This window comes from Leptodactylus fuscus, chromosome 10 (genome assembly GCF_031893055.1).
Source record: "Leptodactylus fuscus isolate aLepFus1 chromosome 10, aLepFus1.hap2, whole genome shotgun sequence".
In the NCBI taxonomy this organism is placed as follows: Eukaryota; Metazoa; Chordata; class Amphibia; order Anura; family Leptodactylidae; genus Leptodactylus; species Leptodactylus fuscus.
In genome coordinates, this window is record NC_134274.1 from 10,965,913 (window position 1) to 10,988,925 (window position 23,013).

The 23,013-nt window shown below is 47.1% G+C and overlaps 1 protein-coding gene across 1 annotated transcript in view; it reads right to left on the bottom strand.

The window, feature by feature from the left end:
* Window positions 1-326: 326 nt before the first annotated feature.
* LOC142183614 (uncharacterized) overlaps window positions 327-23,013 on the bottom strand; it is a 48,957-nt gene continuing 26,270 nt past the window's right edge. The window contains exons 4-15 of the mRNA XM_075258758.1: window positions 22,461-22,517; window positions 18,722-18,847; window positions 17,810-17,855; window positions 14,963-15,053; window positions 11,985-12,126; window positions 11,223-11,327; window positions 8,964-9,054; window positions 8,812-8,881; window positions 7,008-7,085; window positions 5,383-5,485; window positions 4,981-5,093; window positions 327-522 (exon numbers count right to left, since the gene is read on the bottom strand). Of these exons, the coding sequence (XP_075114859.1) occupies window positions 387-522; window positions 4,981-5,093; window positions 5,383-5,485; window positions 7,008-7,085; window positions 8,812-8,881; window positions 8,964-9,054; window positions 11,223-11,327; window positions 11,985-12,126; window positions 14,963-15,053; window positions 17,810-17,855; window positions 18,722-18,847; window positions 22,461-22,517 (1,158 nt within the window). The 3' untranslated portion in view covers window positions 327-386. The remainder of the gene's footprint in view (window positions 523-4,980; window positions 5,094-5,382; window positions 5,486-7,007; window positions 7,086-8,811; window positions 8,882-8,963; window positions 9,055-11,222; window positions 11,328-11,984; window positions 12,127-14,962; window positions 15,054-17,809; window positions 17,856-18,721; window positions 18,848-22,460; window positions 22,518-23,013) is intronic.

Here is a 23,013-nt window from a genome sequence, read left to right on the forward strand (position 1 = left end):
TAAAAACAAAACACTCTCTGTCCCAAGTTGACCGCACAGTCCAGGATAACACGCTCTCAATAACTACTGCATCAGTTACGCAATTCCAGGCTGCGGTAAAATACTGCGGTGATACGGCGGTCTGTAACACGTCGGCGTCGCTTCAGATTGATGTCCCTCTGGTCGGTCACAGTGCGGGCCGATGTCCACTGCGGGGTCCAGGAATAAAGTGCGGGCTTCAATCCACAGCGCTCGTCTCATCATTCATCAAAAAGGAGCACGAAACGGGAGCCGGATAGACCGCAGCGCCAGGAAGCCTCCGAGAAGCCGAAGCCCCATAGCTGCAGACCGCTCCTCTTACTGAATTGCACTTGGATCACATTTCTTCATTGGGTCCTTCCTCAGGATTAGCTTTTCCAAGGCTTTCGGTCGACACCTTTGTTCTCCGGTATATGCCGGTAGCGGCATTTGTCACCAAAGGTGCAGCCGTTCAGTCTCCAGTAGAAACATTCGCTGGTTTTAGAGGCCACTTTCTTCTTAGCGCTAAAAAAGAGGCAGAAACGAAATATTGTACATTAATTTATTATCATGGAGATGTAGCAGAGCCGACTTAGGTTTAGAGATATTTAGTGCTGCGCGGAGATAATGGCGGTTCGTTATAGGTAGGAACCACAACCAGCAAAGTGATGGACGCCATAATGAAAATGGACTCGGGTGCCGTTGGTGTCCATCACATGACCGACTAGACCTGCCAATTGTAATTCTCTCGGTTCCTACAATGGATCAGATGAACAGCCATAGATAGAGAACTACCAGTATCATAGAGTGTAGGCCGAACAGGAAGTCTAGGAGATACAGCCTCAGCCAATGGCTGCAGAGCAGGAAGTGATGTCAGAAGGAGGAGGTTGTCTTAGACAACTTCTGCTGGACAGCTCAATGACATCGGCAGGGGTCCGACAATCTGTTTGAAGAGGCCTAAGTATTTGGGCAAGTACGGCAATCTCTTCGCTGTTTACATAGGACAGCGCCTTATATTGTATAGTGGCTGCACTTGGTATTGCATGCAGGGGTAGCAATGGAGCCTCAGGGGTTCCAAATCTCAGTATTATAGATAGTGGGGCCCCATTACATATGTCGCATTGGGGCCCAGGAGTGTCACGCTACATCCGGATGTCATGTTCAGGCGTCCGGCCGTATACGGTATATACACTTTCCTACGTACGTGGCTTCTATACCAAACCCTGCACACAATACTAAAACTCCAGTCACAAAGTAGATTTTTCTTCCTTTTTTGTAAGAGCAGAAGTTGGGGTCAGCGTGGTTCAGGGACTATTAAATATTGATACGCGGCGCGCGCCCCTTGGCACATTCTAGTCCCCGGTTCACAAGCCGACTGCTCAGGCAGCAGAATTAAGGAGAGAAAGCAATCAGCCCGAGCGGCGAGGGGGAAGAACAAATGGTAGATGTCAACAAGGACTGCAATTATTACACTGCGGCATATTAATGGGAGGCGCGCAGGCGACGGCGAGACAGGGCAGAATGCAAGGCTCAGTGCAGCCGCTATAGGAACACAAGGCCGCGCCTTAAACAAATATTAGAAGGAAGAAGATGTTGCACCTCCGGAGTGATCATTAACAGCAGCAGGAAATAGACGATTGCAAATCAATCAGAGGGCAGACTGGCGTGGCCGGACGCCAAGTGTCACATCTCAAGGTCTAAGGACGCCCAAGTTCTGCACCGTCACTAGTGGGATAACTGGGGAACGCACAGGGTTACGTGCAGGAGCTCTATCCCGAGCCCCTAAAATAATAGAGGAGGGTCAGACTATACAGGAATACTTGCCATATAATATCTCCAGGGCCAAAGGGGGAATCCTAGTGTTTAGTTATCCGCATCATTTCCCCCAGGTTATTATTATTAGGGGGCTCTCCCCATCTAATATACTGATTGTATAGATCAGCGGCTCTCAGCCTGCAGTACATGTCCCCCAAGGAACCACCCACAGTCTCCAGGAGCGAGCGTCGTGACCACTGAAGATGCCGACCTTACTTTAATATGAATCCTTCCATCTGCACTGATCGAGATGATCATTACACTTAAAGGTGCTCCAAGGAGTGAGGGCGAGCGGCATGTCTTATTCACTATCTGCTCCAGGTGCAGAGGAAGCAAGGAGCCGAGTATAATATAATGGCCCCCACACCTGATGAGGTCTAAGGAGTGAGGGCGAGCTGCATATATTACTCACTACTTGCTCCTTACACATGATCGGGTGTGGGGGCCATTACATTATATGAGGGAGCCATTATACTACATGTGGGGGCACTGAGGGGACCATTATACTACATGTAGGGGCACTGAGGGGACCATTATACTACATGTAGGGGCACTGAGGGGACCATTATACTACATGTAGGGGCACTGAGGGGACCATTATACTACATGTAGGGGCACTGAGGGGGGCATTATACTACATGTAGGGGCACTGAGGGGGGCATTATACTACATGTGGGGCACGGAGGGGACATTATACTACATGTAGGGGCACTGAGGGGACCATTATACTACATGTAGGGGCATTATACTACATGTGGGGCACGGAGGGGACATTATACTACATGTAGGGGCACTGAGGGGACCATTATACTACATGTAGGGGCACTGAGGGGACCATTATACTACATGTAGGGGCACTGAGGGGACCATTATACTACATGTAGGGGCACTGAGGGGACCATTATACTACATGTAGGGGCACTGAGGGGGCATTATACTACATGTAGGGGCACTGAGGGGGGCATTATACTACATGTGGGGCACGGAGGGGACATTATACTACATGTAGGGGCACTGAGGGGACCATTATACTACATGTAGGGGCACTGAGGGGACCATTATACTACATGTAGGGGCACTGAGGGGACCATTATACTACATGTAGGGGCACTGAGGGGACCATTATACTACATGTAGGGGCACTGAGGGGACCATTATACTACATGTAGGGGCACTGAGGGGACCATTATACTACATGTAGGGGCACTGAGGGGGGCATTATACTACATGTAGGGGCACTGAGGGGACATTATACTACATTACACCCGCTCCCCTGGTTATTTCCTATGTGGAGGACAGCGGGGGAGGCCACATTTCTGGTTTCTCTTTCCTCTCTGACTCTATGCCAAATGTCTGACTGTGAAATAGTCTGATCCCGAAATAGGGTGTCCCGTTGTTCCTGCCCTGATAGAGCAGCCCCATTCATTCTCTATGGAACAAACCACTCATCATGGTCAGCCCATCCCTACAGCAGCTGCTTCCAATAATGTGACCGCGAGGTCTGGATGGCACCACAGCCCCCAGGTGTATCATCAAGAGTCCACCAGATCAGGACAGTGAAGTTAAACTCCTGGACAACCCCTTTAAATGTTGTTACATCCCCTTTAAGGTTGAGGCCATACATTCAGGTAAAGGTAAGAAATGCAAGGTGGATGTGACCCCTACATGTAATAAACTTGTATGATGTTGTATGTGATTGTATAGATCAGCGGCTCTCAGCCTGCAGTACATGTCCCCCAAGGAACCACCCACAGTCTCCAGGAGCGAGCGCCGTGACCACTGAAGATGCCGACCTTACTTTAATATGAATCCTTCCATCTGCACTGATCGAGATGATCATTACACTTAAAGGTGCTCCAAGGAGTGAGGGCGAGCGGCATGTCTTATTCACTATCTGCTCCAGGTGCAGAGGAAGCAAGGAGCCGAGTATAATATAATGGCCCCCACACCTGATGAGGTCTAAGGAGTGAGGGCGAGCTGCATATATTACTCACTACTTGCTCCTTACACATGATCGGGTGTGGGGGCCATTACATTATATGAGGGAGCCATTATACTACATGTGGGGGCACTGAGGGGACCATTATACTACATGTAGGGGCACTGAGGGGGGCATTATACTACATGTAGGGGCACTGAGGGGACATTATACTACATGTGGGGACACTGAGGGGACCATTATACTACATGTAGGGGCACTGAGGGGGGCATTATACTACATGTAGGGGCACTGAGGGGGGCATTATACTACATGTGGGGCACGGAGGGGACATTATACTACATGTAGGGGCACTGAGGGGACCATTATACTACATGTAGGGGCACTGAGGGGACCATTATACTACATGTAGGGGCACTGAGGGGACCATTATACTACATGTAGGGGCACTGAGGGGACCATTATACTACATGTAGGGGCACTGAGGGGACCATTATACTACATGTAGGGGCACTGAGGGGACCATTATACTACATGTAGGGGCACTGAGGGGGGCATTATACTACATGTAGGGGCACTGAGGGGACATTATACTACATTACACCCGCTCCCCTGGTTATTTCCTATGTGGAGGACAGCGGGGGAGGCCACATTTCTGGTTTCTCTTTCCTCTCTGACTCTATGCCAAATGTCTGACTGTGAAATAGTCTGATCCCGAAATAGGGTGTCCCGTTGTTCCTGCCCTGATAGAGCAGCCCCATTCATTCTCTATGGAACAAACCACTCATCATGGTCAGCCCATCCCTACAGCAGCTGCTTCCAATAATGTGACCGCGAGGTCTGGATGGCACCACAGCCCCCAGGTGTATCATCAAGAGTCCACCAGATCAGGACAGTGAAGTTAAACTCCTGGACAACCCCTTTAAATGTTGTTACATCCCCTTTAAGGTTGAGGCCATACATTCAGGTAAAGGTAAGAAATGCAAGGTGGATGTGACCCCTACATGTAATAAACTTGGATGTAAATTCTTACACCTTTGGCTCTTCAGCTGCCCATTCAGATCAGATGCTCTCCCTCTGCTGCCCATTTTGTACCCCCGACTCCACCCCTCCCCATGCTCAGTATTGCTCATTTATAAAGATGAAAATAGAGGGGCCGCGCGCTGCTAACTGGGGAGAGGGGAGCGAGCAGCGCTGCGGAGGGGACGCGGAGGGGGTCACAAACTTACTTCAGCGCAGCAGCCGCCGCCTTGGTTTGTGCTTCGGAGCTGCTGCCAACTAAGGGTCGGTAAGGCTTGTCCGGGTATCGAATCAGTAACCTTGTGTTCTCCACTTCTTTACCCTGTAGATAGGAGCAAAGTATACTGCGCTGTAACGTATCGGTATACAAGAGGCAACAAAAACATACAAAAATACATCAGAATTCAGCTAAAAATATACCGTATACAAGAGGAACATAGAACAGAAGAAAAAACATACATAAGAAAATATAAATGGAGAACGTCCAGCTTCTGTGTCCAGTGCTGGTGGTCGCACATGCTCAGTAGCTCAGTCCCGTCGCCGGGATCTTCTTGTAGGTGAGGCGGGCCATACCATTAGTATTGTTAGGTGTTACCACCCCATCGTCTTACCTGCAATGCCTCGAGCGCCCTGGAGGTTGCAATAGGGCACTTAAAGTTAACAAACGCACAAAATCTTTCCCCCAGGAGTCGAATGCTGTGAATTTCACCGTAACTAAAAGAAATGAGAAAATTGAGTTACAAAAACAATCTTTGACATGAAATTTTTTTTTTTGCATTACCCGATCCCACATTTACAGCAGGATGGCACGCTAATTGTAGCGTTGCCTGGTACAAGCTCAACTCTGAACTGCGCAATGCTTTGTATCACCTGTGGTGGCGCTGCAGGAGAATTGTACAGCTGAGATCACTGGGGAGAGATCACTGTGATCAGCTTATGGGGGAGGGGGGGATAATGATGACTTTGGTGCAGACTCATGTGTGACTATGGGAAGGAGTCATTACTCCCCTCCATTAGTAGTGAGGGGTCTGCAGACTGCTGGTGCAGAAAGCCGCCTCTCAGTAACACATAACAAAGCCGCTAATTTCAAGGCTAATTATCAGAGGCAACAGAGGTAATGAAATGGAGCCGCAACTCCCCGGAGTTTACAGGTAGAGACTCACAAACTGGAAAATTATACAACATTAATAAAAAAAACCGCCAATGTCACATTTATCCTAATTACTAATAACCGCGACGAAAAGAGAAAATAACGAAAGAAATTAATTTAAAAAAAATGTTTGGATAGATAGATAGATACAGTGTTGGCCAAAAGTATCGCCCCCTGCAGTTCTGTCAGATAATCCTCGCTGTCCCCCAGATAATGATTACAAGCACAAACTCTTTGGTAATATCTTCAGTTATTTTCTTGCAATGAAAAAACACAAAAGAGAATGAAAATAAAGTCAAATCATTGATCATTTTACTCAAAACTCCAAAACTGGTGCGGACAGAAGTATTGGCGCCCTCAGCCTAATACTTGGTAGCACAACCTGTAGACACAATAACTGCGCACAACCGCTTATTATTGTGTTTATTTTGTTGCATCTCCTTCAATAAAACAAGTTTAAGATTCCAGCAGAGCCTTGTAAGGAACTCATTGCTGGTTAGTGGAAGCGGTTGTGCGCAGTTATTGTGTCTAAAGGTTGTGCTGCCAAGTATTAGGCTGAGGGCGCCAATACTTCTGTCCGCACCAGTTTTGGAGTTTTGTGTATAATGATCAATGATGTGACTTTTTTTTTCATTCTCTTTTGTGTTTTTTCATTGCAAGCAAAATAAATGAAGATATTATCAAAGAGTTTGTGCTTGTAATCATTATCTGGGGACACCGAGGATTATCTGACAGAACTGCAGGGGGCCAATACTTTTGGCCAACACCCTCCCTCCCTCCCTCCCTTCCTTCCTCCCTTCCTTCCTCCCTTCCTTCCTCCCTCCCTTCCTTCCTTCCTCCCTTCCATCCATCCATCCATCCGTTTCCTCTTGGCTTACTTGTATTCCACTGCAGACAGAGATGAAGGGGGGGGGGGGAGGTTCCTGCTGCAGTCACCCAGTCAAAAACAAAGCTAACTTCTTCTATGGAGATGTATATATAGATAGATACATATGTCTCTCCATTAGATAGAGCTATAGATAGATAGTTAGATACCGCCATTTCTATCTGTCCATCATATACCGCAGGCTGTGCATTCTTTCTTACCACTTAAACAGGTCCCGCAGCTGCTTCTCTGTGATCTGGTCGGTGACGTTCCCCACCCATAGTGAGCAGCTCTGAGTCCTGCAGAACAATACACAAGTCAGCAGAGATCGGGACAGATAGAGAACAGAGCAATATATAACGATATATAGATAACAAAGCGATATATAACGATATATAGATAACAAAGCGATATATAACGATATATAGATAACAAAGCGATATATAACGATATATAGATAACAAAGCGATATATAACGATATATAGATAACAGAGCAATATATAACGATATATAGATAACAAAGCAATATATAACGATATATAGAGAACAGAGCAATATATAACGATATATAGATAACAAAGCGATATATAACGATATATAGAGAACAGAGCAATATATAACGATATATAGATAACAAAGCGATATATAACGATATATAGAGAACAGAGCAATATATAACGATATATAGATAACAAAGCGATATATAACGATATATAGATAACAAAGCGATATATAACGATATATAGATAACAGAGGGATGGATGAGACAATACTAAATTATTACTGAGTGCAACAGAGCACCTTGGTGGTGCTAAGATATACACAAGTATATACAAGATATACACAGAGATATACACAATAATGGATACTTGCCCATTTTTAAATTGCGCTATAGACCGTCTTCCTGTGACATAACGGATTACAGAATTTGATAATATTATCCTTATATCAGATGGGTTGGGGGCTTCCAAAAACTCGCACCCGCCGATCAGCTGATGGCAGCAGCCAACGTAATTACACTTTGTTGTAAGCAGGTGGCGCCATTCACTATGTAGTGGCTGATCAGTTCCTATCCTTGTATTACAGGCTGCCTAGCACAGTGTATAGGAGACGAGCCTGAGAGACTTTAATAGGATCTTGTTCCGAGGGCAAGGAAAAACGGTGCCTCAGTCAGCTGAGGAGGGCCAATGCAAGCGCTGATCAAGGGCACTGCCGCCAGGTCTCCGCTGTCTAATATATCGGAGATAGCTGTCATATTTAAACACCAGAAATCCACTGTTAGATTATGGTGGTTGTCAGTAAGGGGTTAACCTATTTATACCTAGTGCTCAAAAATGTATAACCTCTGTCATAAATGGGTTAATAGGTGCTGCTCCACCGATTCTGGCACAGTTGGAATTTTTCATCTACCCCCCACCATTCCTGAGTAATCATTCTGTAAAGCTCAGCACCCGATATGTTGGGTGGGCGGTCCTAGGCTGGGTAACGCCCACCAGACAGCAGAGTGCCTGAATTTAACATTACTGATTGCTCAGGAGCGGTGGGGGATAAAGAAAAAATTCTAACTGCGTCAGACTCAATGGAGCAGAGCCTAGTAAGTAATGCAGAGAGTTAGAGTTACTGGAGGTGGTGAGAGGCCCCCTTTAAGTGCAAATTCCTTGTACTACTCCCATTGCAGCAGACACAATCAGTGGTGTGTATTCATTCATCTCAGCTCTGCTACATCTACAGTAACTTGTAGATAAACTTCCCCGCAGCCGATGTGACAGAACCCGGCGGCGGAAAGTGATCCTGTAATAGGAGCCGCAGTTGTCGGGAGACATTCCCCATAAAATAGTTTACAATAATATCCCCGTGAAGACGCTCAGCAAGGAACTGAACCATGAGATGTGCGCCGGAGATCAAGATTAAAAAGGGAAGGCAATCTGCATAAGTGAAATACTCGTGTGCCGCGCGTATACGCTGGTGTCAGCCAAGACAGATTGATAGGTTGCCCCAGGCAGCAGATGTGCGGCCGCACTCACTCAGACAAGTCATTCAGGAAGAGCAGATCCTCGTCGCCCGTCTCATCCAGCTTCATGTTCTCCTGTAACACTGCCGGGAAGAAGAAGAAGAGTTACCCCGAGCGCCCGGCCGCGGCCCCCGCACTGAGAAGTGGAACGGCTCAGAAAATCACCTTTAGCAGAAATGGGCGCATCCATTACAGCGGCGACAGATCCGTATTCTTCTAGCAGGTGAAAGCTTTGTCCCTGGGTGAAACCGTGATCCTACAAAGAGTCAAATGCACAATAAAACATCAGTGACTATTGTTATCTGACCTGGTAAGTAACTCACAAGGGAATCTTCAAGATCTCTGCTGGCTGACAGTGAATAGAAGAATTATATATATATATATATATATATATATATATATATATATATATAGTCAGCACTGCCCCATATAGGGCTCACAACCTACATCCCCTGCAAGCGTGCGGGGAGCAAACAAACTCCAGCACAGGGCCAACCACTGAGCCAACAACAGTGCTAGCCACCGAGCCAACAACAGTGCTAGCCACCGAGCCAACAACAGTGCTAGCCACCGAGCCAACAACAGTGCTAGCCACCGAGCCAACAACAGTGCTAGCCACCGAGCCAACAACAGTGCTAGCCACCGAGCCAACAACAGTGCTAGCCACCGAGCCAACAACAGTGCTAGCCACCGAGCCAACAACAGTGCTAGCCACCGAGCCAACAACAGTGCTAGCCACCGAGCCAACAACAGTGCTAACCACCGAGCCAACAACAGTGCTAACCACCGAGCCAACAACAGTGCTAACCCCTGAGCTAAAAACAGTGCTAGCCGCCGAGCCAACAACAGTGCTAGCCACCGAGCCAACAACAGTGCTAGCCACCGAGCCAACAACAGTGCTAGCCACCGAGCCAACAACAGTGCTAGCCACCGAGCCAACAACAGTGCTAGCCACCGAGCCAACAACAGTGCTAGCCACCGAGCCAACAACAGTGCTAGCCACCGAGCCAACAACAGTGCTAGCCACCGAGCCAACAACAGTGCTAGCCACCGAGCCAACAACAGTGCTAGCCACCGAGCCAACAACAGTGCTAACCACCGAGCCAACAACAGTGCTAGCCGCCGAGCCAACAACAGTGCTAGCGGCCGAGCCAACAACAGTGCTAGCGGCCGAGCCAACAACAGTGCTAGCCACCGAGCCAACAACAGTGCTAGCCACCGAGCCAACAACAGTGCTAGCCACCGAGCCAACAACAGTGCTAGCCACCGAGCCAACAACAGTGCTAGCCACCGAGCCAACAACAGTGCTAACCACCGAGCCAACAACAGTGCTAACCCCTGAGCTAAAAACAGTGCTAGCCGCCGAGCCAACAACAGTGCTAGCCGCCGAGCCAACAACAGTGCTAGCCACCGAGCCAACAACAGTGCTAGCCACCGAGCCAACAACAGTGCTAGCCACCGAGCCAACAACAGTGCTAGCCACCGAGCCAACAACAGTGCTAGCCACCGAGCCAACAACAGTGCTAGCCACCGAGCCAACAACAGTGCTAGCCACCGAGCCAACAACAGTGCTAGCCACCGAGCCAACAACAGTGCTAGCCACCGAGCCAACAACAGTGCTAGCCACCGAGCCAACAACAGTGCTAACCACCGAGCCAACAACAGTGCTAGCCGCCGAGCCAACAACAGTGCTAGCGGCCGAGCCAACAACAGTGCTAGCGGCCGAGCCAACAACAGTGCTAGCCACCGAGCCAACAACAGTGCTAGCCACCGAGCCAACAACAGTGCTAACCACCGAGCCTATAACAGTGCTAAGCACCGAGCCAACAGCAGTGCTAGCCACTGAGCCTACAATAGTGCTAGCTGATGAGCCAATGCCTTTAGGACAAGCCATAGGTAAATCATTGTTGTAAGAGGGGGGCACACTGATCAGATACAGGGCCACAACTGGCACCCGTACTATATACAACACAGCATTTGGCGCCATATCCTGTATAGTGGCCGGACACTGGTACTGCAGCTGAGCTCCCACTGATTTCAATGGCAGCTGAGTAGAAGTCATCACTCCATGTAGTGACCGGGTGCCATCTGCTTCTAGCCCTGTGTCATGTATTGCACAGGTGTCAATAGCGCCCCATACAGCTGATCAGTGCAGGAGACACTTAGTGGCCATCTCCTATATTTATAGCCTATCCTAAGGACAGGCCACATAAACCTAATCCCATTACTCTAAGACTAAACAATACAAAGGTGCAGTAACTCAACTACAAGCCTATTGGAAAATGCCTGAAATCCATTCTCTGCTGCTCTGTCCTTCTCCCATGCTTTACACTGCAGCTCTGCCCTATCATCATGCCGTCAACAACAGTCATGCAGAAAATCCAGGTGATTGCAAACATAAGCTATGCAAAGCCATGAGATTACCATGAGTTGCAAAACTTGACACGTATTTATCTCTTTCAGCGCCTCCTTGCACCCGTCATCCAGCTTTAACACCATCTTAAAGGCGTCTTCTGCTTCCGCATACCTCTGTGCAAAGGAGAGCACAACATTAGTGCAGGCCCATCCGACCCTAGACCCTTATATAGACTTCAAGGACTTATATAGACTTAAAGGAGCTTTCCGGAGTTTAAAGGGGATATCTGATTTTGGAGATTGAAGGCCTAACCTCAGGATAGGTCATCAATATTAGATATGTGGGGGTTGGATACCTGGAACCCCTGCAGATCACCGGTACCGAGACAGCGCTGCTCACTCACGGTGCAAACGGTGGCGGCGAGTGTAGGTACAGCAGCACTGCCCCATGAAATGTAAAGGGGTTGTGCAATACAAAGAGATGTCGCTGAGGGGATGTAAATGGGACACGACTGGTGAATATTCTGTGAGCCTGCACAAAGAGCAAGAGTATTGTGCAAAAGTTTAAGGCAGGTGTGGAAAAAATCCTGCACAGTAAGAAAACCCTTCTATTTCTGGAAGCATTCTTACGGTGCAGGATTTCTTCTACACCTGCCTAAAACTTTTGCATGGTATATAGAAGCAGTAGAGCGGTATGTATAACGCAAGATATTACTAAAGGGCAAGACGGGATCTTACACATAGTCTCACGACCAATAAACATGAAAGAAACGGGAAACCAGCCAAAATACCCCGCACCCTTCTTAAGTCAACTTAAAAAGACTTTCGTACATTGCATCCTTTCAGGGCTCGGCCTTTCCGAAAATAACCTTTAGGGCAGTCAGCTGAGAGCTGGATGGAAATGTCGGCGTCCACCAGGGCCTTGGGGTAAAGCTCCAGCTGCTCGTAGCAATAGGAACGGTTTCCAAAATACCTGAAAAGCACAGAACAGATTGGTGATTTCCCTTAAACCCCCCGGGATAGGTCATTGCTATCAGATTGGTGGTCCGGCGCCTGGACCCCACACAGATCAGCTGTCTCTGGCAGGAAAGCTATGATCAGACATAGGGTTACTGCTTACATTTAGATTTATTTGCATTCGTCAAAGTGTGAAATGTGTTGCGGTCGTGAAATGGTTAAAGGTAAGCTCTGCTTCGGAACGACGTTTGAGAAAATTTGGCAGGAAACTTAAAACGTTGAGCAAGTCTGTAAATAATTTGCTTTGACTTATCACGAGCGGATTTTGATTTCTCGATCCATTTCCAGAATTTGGGCCGGGGAGCAATGCATTGTGGGAGTTGGGGCTGACCCCGGAACGCAGGATGAAGATTGCAACTACTAATACTAAGGTGGTGGCCATAATGTCACTACATTGCGATGAGCCCTGGCCATGGGAGGGAAAGGGGACCGGGACCAGAAAATGGAGCTCCAGGGCTAGGAGAGAACACCTTTCCGTTTTGTTTTGCACCCACCCTGGCCACCCCTAAGCTTGCTGGTAATCCTCTATGTACTGATCACTATGTGACTAATGGGGGTGCAACCAATGGAACGAACCAATCATCAAAACAGGGGTCACATGGCGCTCGTATAAATGGCATATCAAACAAGCATGCTACCAATACGGCCTTTTGGGAGGGACTGTGAAGGGAAAGTCGGCACGGCACCATCTTTGGTAGCCTCATAGACATGAATGGATTGGTAGTGAGCATGCTCGACCTAACGCTCCATTCATGCCACGGACACAAAACCCCATTCACATGATCAGTAGGTAAAGTGGTTTTGCACCATATAATTTATCCATAGGATACATGAAAAGTTGTGGTCTATGGGGGTCTGACTGTGGAGACTCTCTCTACTCGTGGGGGTCCGTGTCCATCAGAAGAGTGGTGCAGCAGGTCGAGCACGCTCACTGTGTCTCCATTCACCTCTATTGGACTACCAAACCTCGCCCGGTACCGGCCTTCTCTTCCCAATAGAGTCATGCTGCCCCAGGGCACGGTCAGTGACCCGTCATGTCACCCGCGCTCCCACAATGCATTGCTTCCCGGCCGCACAAAAACAGCAGATTTTTGGGCTTCGTGTTGGAAATGAACGGGGAAAAACAAAGTCTGCTCGTGATAAGGAAAGCAAATTATTTACAACGTTGCTCAACATTTTGTGTAGATTTCTGCTGCCAAAATCCCTGCGAATGTTTCTGCCATTGGACTTCTCCTTTAACCCTTCCGTTACCAGAAGAAATTTCACATCAGTTTCGATCCGACTAAATAAAAAAGACAACGGATTTAGTGAAGGCTCCGACGTAAGAAATTCACTTCTGTCAAGGCGAAGAAAGTCAGGTCTCAATAGTGTTAAAATTGCAAGAGGGCGCAACGTCAGTGTCTCACTATGGGATAGATTGTATAGAAAACACCCAAGCGGGTCAACTTGTTCCGGATATGAGGTCGTCTATGATCTTGTATCGTCACGCGAAGAACTGAGGTCGTGTCATTGCAAAGCCCGTGATCTTTTATTACTGAAGAGATGTCATATATAAAACATAAAGCAGCCCAGAAATATATATATATATATATATATGTCCTGTACATATCACTGAGCTGTTATTGTCCTTGGAGTGACTCTCATATGTGATGGCTCCCCGCATCATCACACCAGCAGGGGGCATCGTGTCGCTCCACAGCACAGGCAGTATTGGCGCGTTCACCATGAGACCTTCATACTAGACAGATCCAAAACAGATAGTGGATTCATTACCAAAGACAATACGGTTCTAGTCTGTACAGTCCAGGTTTTGTGTACATGACACCACTGCAAACAAAGGGGACAGTGATAAGACACTGCAGAGATAGGGAATGTAATGAAGGGCGCCCCCCTGTGTCTGGCTGGTGGACAAGGAAACTGTGGGCGCTGCTTGTGTGTATCAGTGGATCAAACCATCCTCTCTACTGGTGGTCTGTTTGTGTTTGTCCTTACGTGACCCCTGCACCTCCTAACAGCTGGGTCAGACCACGCACAATTTGTTGAAATCGCCGTCCTGCGTCTCTCAGTCCAATAGTGAGCCTCCTCTGAAACTATGTCAACAGGGAATAATGGTTTCCAGTCCATTGTAGAGGATTGTCAAACAGTCAACGATCTCTCACCAAGAGGTGCACTACCCAAAAGTAACCTCTGAGAGCCTTTTGATAGGGCACCAAGGGAAGCACTTTTATGCCCCCTTGTGGCAAGACCCCATCGTCTGACCAGAATACATGTAATCCTCTATGTATATACATGCCGAGGTTTTGCAGTATTTGTATCTGGGTGCAGCGATAATCTTATATATACAGCTATACACATATCATACATACAGAAACAAACATATACACACACTCACCGCTGTATACATATCATACATACAGAAACGTATACATACACAACCCTATATACATATACACACCAACATACATATACACGTACACCTATATACATACACACACACATACATACACGTTGTCTGTAACTATCCTTCCTGCGGTTGCGAGGCCACACCAGTCACCCCATTGGCCCCGTGCCACGTCCCGGATGATGGCGGACTATTCCCCACATAACAGCGGTTCCATACAGAGATAAATAATGTTATTATCACAGCAAACAAATATATCCCGAAAATTCCAGGTATCACAAGACAAATCCAATTTCCACGGCAGCGCAAATGATGGGGGAGATATAAATCGTGCGGCAGGCGCCATCTGACAATGGCTGGCGGCACACGGCAGGCGCGGCTGAACATTTACCTGTAATCTTTCGGATCTAATCTGATGGCTTCACTAAACAGCTCAATTGCTTTGGTGTAGTTTCCGTCTTTCACTGAATTAATGCCTTGTTCTGGAAGAAGAGAGAACGGGAGGTGAGAAAATAAAGACACGGAACGCAGCAATTCACGTGGATGTAATGGCGGGGGCGCGCTCGGCCCACAGGGAGGTCAAACGCGCCGGAAACATGAACATACAAATATTTGTGAGGTTCCTTCTGCCGTTTTGGTTGGATCAAATGTGTCCAAACCAAAACTGCTAATCGTATTATTATAAGCAGAGACCTGGGGAAGTGATCAAATATAAAACAGTGTTACTCACCTCTCCTGGGCTCCCCCATGACTTCCTCTTCTCCTGTGATGGGGTTACACAGCGTTGTCACAACACTACATGACCACTAAGGCCCAAATCACAGGCCTCGGGGTCCGTCACGTCAGTCAGAAGCCCCGAAGAGAACAGGGAGTCGTGCCGGAGTCCAGGAGAGGTGAGTAACACCCTGACCCTGGGCCTCCACTCATTATAGTGGACACTAGAGTAGAATAGCAGTTTTGGTTTGGATTTGGAGATGCTCTTGACCCAGTCAATGCACACAATGCAGACGAGTGATCTCACCTCCGCAACGAAAGCAGATTGGGCAGAAATTTGTGAAGTTATTCAGATGTCGGGGTGGAAAAAAACCTATTAAGTATATAATATCACATCCCATCTGCCATTAACCCCGACTCATCCCATAAAGAGGCTTCAGAGATTAGAACAAGGGGTGTGGTTTGTTTTCTAGAAATAACAGCGCCATACTTGGGTTGTGCCTGGTATTGCAGATCAGCCTCGATCACTTTTACCAGGCTAAATAATAGATGACCTATCCACAGGATAGCGCCATACATTGGCCATGCAGAATAGGTCGTCGACTAAACATGGGGTCCAAAAAATAAACCGAACATCTATGCACAACCCTGCGAACCCTCTAACTCAGCATTGGTGGCAAGAGCTTTAAATGTGCCAAAAATCTGGTGCAAGGTAAGCCAACGAACCAAAGGTGGAGTGAGTCTGTACTGAATGCATCATCCAGCATGAGGCGCTGTGACCCATTCTCACAGTTCTGGATCCCTTTAATTCCCGCTATGTACACAGCTACTCCTTACATACTGCTAAGCCGTTCTTCATCGTACCGCTCGGTGCGTTCATTAATTCAGGCCATTAACAGTCCAGATTAAGGCAATTTGTAAGGCAGTGAAGTTAATGTGCGGAGCCGGCCCTCATGGCTACGGCGCAGATCTGCTGACAGATCATTGATCAAAGCAAAGGGCTCGCCCCGCCATCCGCTTCACGTGCAATGCCTACGCTCTGTGCGCACAATGTCGTGGATCACAGGCTCGCCGTACCGCACAACATGGGGCTCTTCAGCTGGGGGGGGGGGGGGGGTGGAAGCGAGGATTTTACATGACTGGCCTATTCTTAACAGAGCAGAGTGGCAGTGAATGGGTTAAGTTATGAATTGAGTAATGGAGTCCCCGGTGTTAGACCCCCCCCCTCCCATTGCTCAGACACTAAACAGTAAGAGATTGGACAACCCCTTGAATCTTAGAGCTGCCCCCGAGACCCCTGCCCGAAAACCAATGTTGTCAGGTGATGACAGAGCCGGATGGATTACATGGCGGCTACTTAGATGAGCCCACCGTGCCTGTATGGGACGTCATTGCCTCTTGGAGGGGGTCTCATTCATTTGGGGATTCTACTTGGTTTCAGTATTCTGGTCTGGGGTCTCAATTCATTTTAGACACCAGGTCTGGGATCGGATTCATATTAGCAGTTTGTCTGCAGTCTACATTCATTTATGGGGTCAGGTTTGGGGTCCGATTCAATTTAGGGACCTGGACTGGATTCTGTAGTAATTTTAAGGGTCTCATCGGTTTCCCTTCTATAGAATCACACAATATATTGATGGAAATTGCTCTGCAGTGTTTGCAAGATGTTAACAAGACGACTTGATTGTTTGGCTTGAACCTTCCCCTGTCCCACTGGAGTCACTAGAGCAGGGGTAGGGAACCTTCGGCTCTCCAGCTGTTGCAAAACTACAACTCCCAGCATGCATACTGGCTCTGCTGTTCTGGGAACTCCCATGGAAGTGAATGGAGCATGCTGGGAGTTGTAGTTTCACAGCAGCTGGAGAGCCAAAGGTTCCCTACCCCTGGTCTAGAGGGTTGGCATCACCCGCATGCCCTGTCGTTATATTAGGGCTGATTTACTCTTTGATCTTTCTCATCTCCTTTGACATCTGGCAGTCTGTGAATTGTAAATCTGTGTTCCTCTGGTGCACTGGAGTGAGAAGATTTATAATACACAGCCTTCCACTGTCAGAAAGGAGGACATTAGCCTTGTCATTGCTAAAATAGCAGTCGGGCAGAAGCCTATAAACAAGGAGGGATTCTCTGATACAAACGGGGGCCACGGTTACTGTGTGGGGGGCACAGACAGGGGATGGGAATAATGGGAAGCTTGTGCACCTAGACATAGTGTGGAAAAGTCTTTATGGTCGTCTGAGCCCAGATCGAAAAGGAATGCTACTAAGAATTTGGGACATGGCTAAGCTTTTGCACCAGGCCAGTGACCCTGACCTATACTAATACTAGCTGAGTTCGGCCTACAGTTTTACCGTTTCGACCTAGGCTGACCTTGACTTGTGCAAAAAAACTAGTTGTGTTCCCCTGCTCTATGGCATCCATACGCCCTAATAAAACGTAGGTATAGGCCATCCTTAAGTATACTGCCAGGCGCATCATTAGAATAGAATAAGATGTGGACCCGCTCCTAAGAACCTACAGCACTTACCAGCAAGAAGTCTGGCTCTTTGGATCAGAGGGTCGGTGCAGTCATCCTGCCAAGGAAAAAAACATCATTAGTATGTTATTAAGTAACACGACACGTGGTACATGGGATGTGTATGTCCTCTACTATTACTACTACTGGTACCAGCAACCCCTTACCTCCACCCCTATAGATAGCTATTGATGTTGGATTCCCCTGACTATTATAAGAATGCATAGAGCGGGACTGCTTGCCGAGTTCTGTGTAGCTATAGACCAGGCAGCGTGCCCATGCTGACCCCTGATAATGGGACAAGAGGATCAGATCTGGACCATAGAGCGATGGAAGAACACAGCCTGGTCTGACATCTTGTGGACGGTCAGTACACGTACAAACCCAGGTACCCCCAGGGAAGGGGCAAGAACATGACCAGGGCTCCCTAGATCTCAATCTGATCATGGATCTGTGGCACTTGCTGAGAAATAAAATCCATCGGATGGCGCCCGCACCTCACAGCTTCCAGGGCTGAGAGATCTGACCCTATACTGCCAGATATGACATCTTCAGGGGACTTGTGGGGCTGCGCCTTGGTTTCGGTGGTACGAGGAGGCGTAGAGGGTTTCAAGCTATGGTTGACTATAGTAAGAAATCATCACCGACTTCTGCACCCAAAAACAACATGGTGTTAAAATGTGGACATTCACCTTAAAGGGACTTGAGAGGTGGCGGATATTGCCTGGCTGACATCTTGTGGCGCTCCAGGGTTTGCCCTCGACCCCCTGGTTCTTTCACAATGTTCTGGGTCTGGTCTCATCACTTTGGTGTGAAGAGGACCATGTCCCTTATATTACCACTAGCACCTATGGATCTCCTACTCTGTAGTATTCCGGCCGTGCTGAACGCCCCGCCATGGGTTAGGAATGACGCCGCCTTTACCTCTTGCACCTTCTCTTCGTTCTCTTTGTTGGCACTGTGCTTCTTGTCAAGTTTATTCCTGCTCTTTGGTCTAATGTGACTGGCGGCGTTGGCAACAAACGCGCTGTTTACGTCCCATTCTGGCTCCTGGCAAAGGAAAGAAAAAAAAATTTCGATATGATCCTCCTAATATTCTCATGTAGATCTGCTACTTATGGGCAAGCGGTAACCCGCCAGACCAGCTCGCAGGGGTACAACGCCTTGGATGTGGCAATACAGTGAATAAATAGCAGGGTGCAAGTTTAGTCGTGTACAGAAGGCTCCAGCGCCGAATAGCAGAGCTGTGCGGAGTCGCTCCCCAACAAAGGGGTCATTATAACCGCTGACATAAGGCCATTGAGAAACAAAAATGTGGACGGCAAACCACAGGAGAGCAAGAAACATGCAGAGCGCACAAGACGCTCGCTCCGAGACATCATTAAACTTCATTAAAAGTGAAGACACTTTGGAGCGTCTTGAAGGGGAGTTTTGACCTTCGGAGTCATTTTTTGGGATTAAAAGTTAGGAAACCTCCCAAATCCTTCTAGAATGCAGATCTATGTATCAACATGGTAACAGACTACATGAAAAGCGGTGTAGTCGGATCCTGCAGAATCCGGGGGCCGCTGACAGCCCATAGCCTGAAGTTTCTGTTCCTAAAAGCTACAAAGGTGCGTATAATGCGACCCCTGACATGTCACACGGGAGGCAGAGGAGATTTACTTGCAAAGACAATTCTAAGTAGTTCCCTGGAGAAGTGACATTACTTTGTAATACCAGAGCAATTACAATAGATGATATATCAGCCGCCCCTGGGGATCTGCCATAAAGGGTTTGACAAGTGAGTCATAATTATACCAATTAGAAAAACTACTCCAGACCTTAGAAGAAATAATCTACAATATATGAGTCATAACATGGGAGGAACGAGACCTCATGACCAGCAATACTCTGCACTGCGCGGCGGCCGGGCACATACCTAGCGGATTAAAGAGGAATTCTTACTCATAGATATGTATGGCATTTCAATAGGATGTATATATATATAGAAGGGAACTAAGAGGCAGTCACTATATACATACATAACACTGATCCTGTATTATACCCCAGAGCTGCGCTCACTATTCTGCTGGTACAGTCACTGTGTACATACATTACATTACTTATCCTGTATTATACCCCAGAGCTGCGCTCACTATTCTGCTGGTGCAGTCACTGTGTACATACATTACATTACTTATCCTGTATTATACTCCAGAGCTGCGCTCACTATTCTGCTGGTGCAGTCACCGTGTACATACATTACATTACTTATCCTGTATTATACCCCAGAGCTGCGCTCACTATTCTGCTGGTGCAGTCACCGTGTACATACATTACGTTACTTATCCTGTATTATACTCCAGAGCTGCGCTCACTATTCTGCTGGTGCAGTCACTGTGTACATATATTACATTACTTATCCTGTATTATACTCCAGAGCTGCGCTCACTATTCTGCTGGTGTAGTCACTGTGTACATACATTACGTTACTTATCCTGTATTATACTCCAGAGCTGCGCTCACTATTCTGCTGGTGCAGTCACTGTGTACATACATTACATTACTTATCCTGTATTATACCCCAGAGCTGCGCTCACTATTCTGCTGGTACAGTCACCGTGTACATACATTACGTTACTTATCCTGTATTATACTCCAGAGCTGCGCTCACTATTCTGCTGGTGCAGTCACTGTGTACATACATTACTTATCCTGTATTATACCCCAGAGCTGTGCTCACTATTCTGCTGGTGCAGTCACCATGTACATACATTACATTACTTATCCTGTATTATACCCCAGAGCTGCGCTCACTATTCTGCTGGTGCAGTCACCGTGTACATACATTACATTACTTATCCTGTATTATACTCCAGAGCTGCGCTCACTATTCTGCTGGTGCAGTCACTGTGTACATACATTACATTACTTATCCTGTATTATACTCCAGAGCTGCGCTCACTATTCTGCTGGTACAGTCACTGTGTACATACATTACATTACTTATCCAGTATTATACTCCAGAGCTGCGCTCACTATTCTGCTGGTGTAGTCACTGTGTACATACATTACATTACTTATCCTGTATTATACTCCAGAGCTGCGCTCACTATTCTGCTGGTACAGTCACTGTGTACATACATTACATTACTTATCCTGTATTATACTCCAGAGCTGCGCTCACTATTCTGCTGGTACAGTCACTGTGTACATACATTACATTACTTATCCTGTATTATACTCCAGAGCTGCGCTCACTATTCTGCTGGTACAGTCACTGTGTACATACATTACATTACTAATCCTGTATTATACTCCAGAGCTGCACTCACTATTCTGCTGGTGCAGTCACTGTGTACATACATTACATTACTTATCCTGTATTATACTCCAGAGCTGCACTCACTATTCTGCTGGTACAGTCACTGTGTACATACATTACATTACTTATCCTGTATTATATTCCGGAGCTGCGCTCACTATTCTGCTGGTACAGTCACTGTGTATATACATTACATTACTTATCCTGTATTATACTCCAGAGCTGCGCTCACTATTCTGCTGGTACAGTCACTGTGTACATACATTACATTACTTATCCTGTATTATATTCCGGAGCTGCGCTCACTATTCTGCTGGTGCAGTCACTGTGTACATACATTACATTACTTATCCTGTATTATACTCCAGAGCTGCGCTCACTATTCTGCTGGTACAGTCACTGTGTACATACATTACATTACTTATCCTGTATTATACTCCAGAGCTGCGCTCACTATTCTGCTGGTACAGTCACTGTGTACAGTACATACATTACATTACTTATCCTGTATTATACTCCAGAGCTGCGCTCACTATTCTGCTGGTGCAGTCACTGTGTACATACATTACATTACTTATCCTGTATTATACTCCAGAGCTGCACTCGCTATTCTGCTGGTACAGTCACTGTGTACATACATTACTTATCCTGTATTATACTCCAGAGCTGCGCTCACTATTCTGCTGGTACAGTCACTGTGTACATACATTACTTATCCTGTGTTATACTCCAGAGCTGCGCTCACTATTCTTCCATCTTGTGTTATAGAGCACAGTGAAAAATTCTGCTTGCCATCTGTGCTTACCCCTGACAAGGTTGTTGATAACCCCAGCTGTAACATGTATATATATATATATATATATATATATATATATATATATATATATATAGGAACCATAAGATGCTACTGAGAAGGGAGAACATACAATGTAATGGGATCAAGGACAAAGGGGGACCCAAGTAATAATATGAAAGGGGGGAGTTTTGTGGATTTCACATAGAACTACAGCTGGACATACAATGTAGACAGCTGTCAGCTATCCCTCCAGATTCTCCGTTCACATGCATGCTCTGCCGAGTGTGCCAGTGTTTTTAGGTTACAGAAAGTCGCCGTCAGAGACATCTGGAGGACAGTTCTCTTACAATAGAGTTCACCAGGCGCCATTTGCAGCCCTTATTTATTGGATCCAGCGCGGCCGTCATTTTGTATTTCTGGTCATATGACAGCACAGAGAAGGCGGAACTATAAACACCCGTGTGGACGCGCCATAGGTTGTGCAGGCGGTATACGGGGTATACGTGCAGTATACGGGGACAGACAGTTTACGGGACTTTTCTATCCAGCTGTCTTCATACCTGCTCATTTTCTTCAAGATGTTTCTTCTTCTCGAGCTTCTTCCGTTCCCGCTGTCTCTGCGGAGAGGAAAGGACATGTCATTTATTAACCCTGAAATAACAGGAGCTGGATGACGACTAGTCCGCCATGACAGCCCCTACCCCTATATAATATCAGGAGAGGTATGCCTGGAGAAACACGAGCCCTTGGTCACGTCAGACAGCACGGACCATACAAGTAATGGCCTCTTGTTATTCCATGGCAGGGGGAAGCCATCATTGATGTTAGACTAGCGTCAAGGGTTAAGTATATACGGACTGCTGCTGTATATAGCGACGGCTATAGGTCTGTATCATGGCATGACTTCAGTCCTTACCCCTATAGAGAGTAATCCAATAAAAGCAGAGCAGAGGTGTAAAGTATGGGGGATAGGGCAGTAGCCTGAGGTCAAGGCAATGTCATGGGGGTTATAGTCACACGACTAAGCAGAGACTTGACTGTGTGAGTGCAGACCCCCAAAATAGGGATCAGAGTCGGAGGGGCCCCCACTGACTATCATGGCGTCGGCCAATG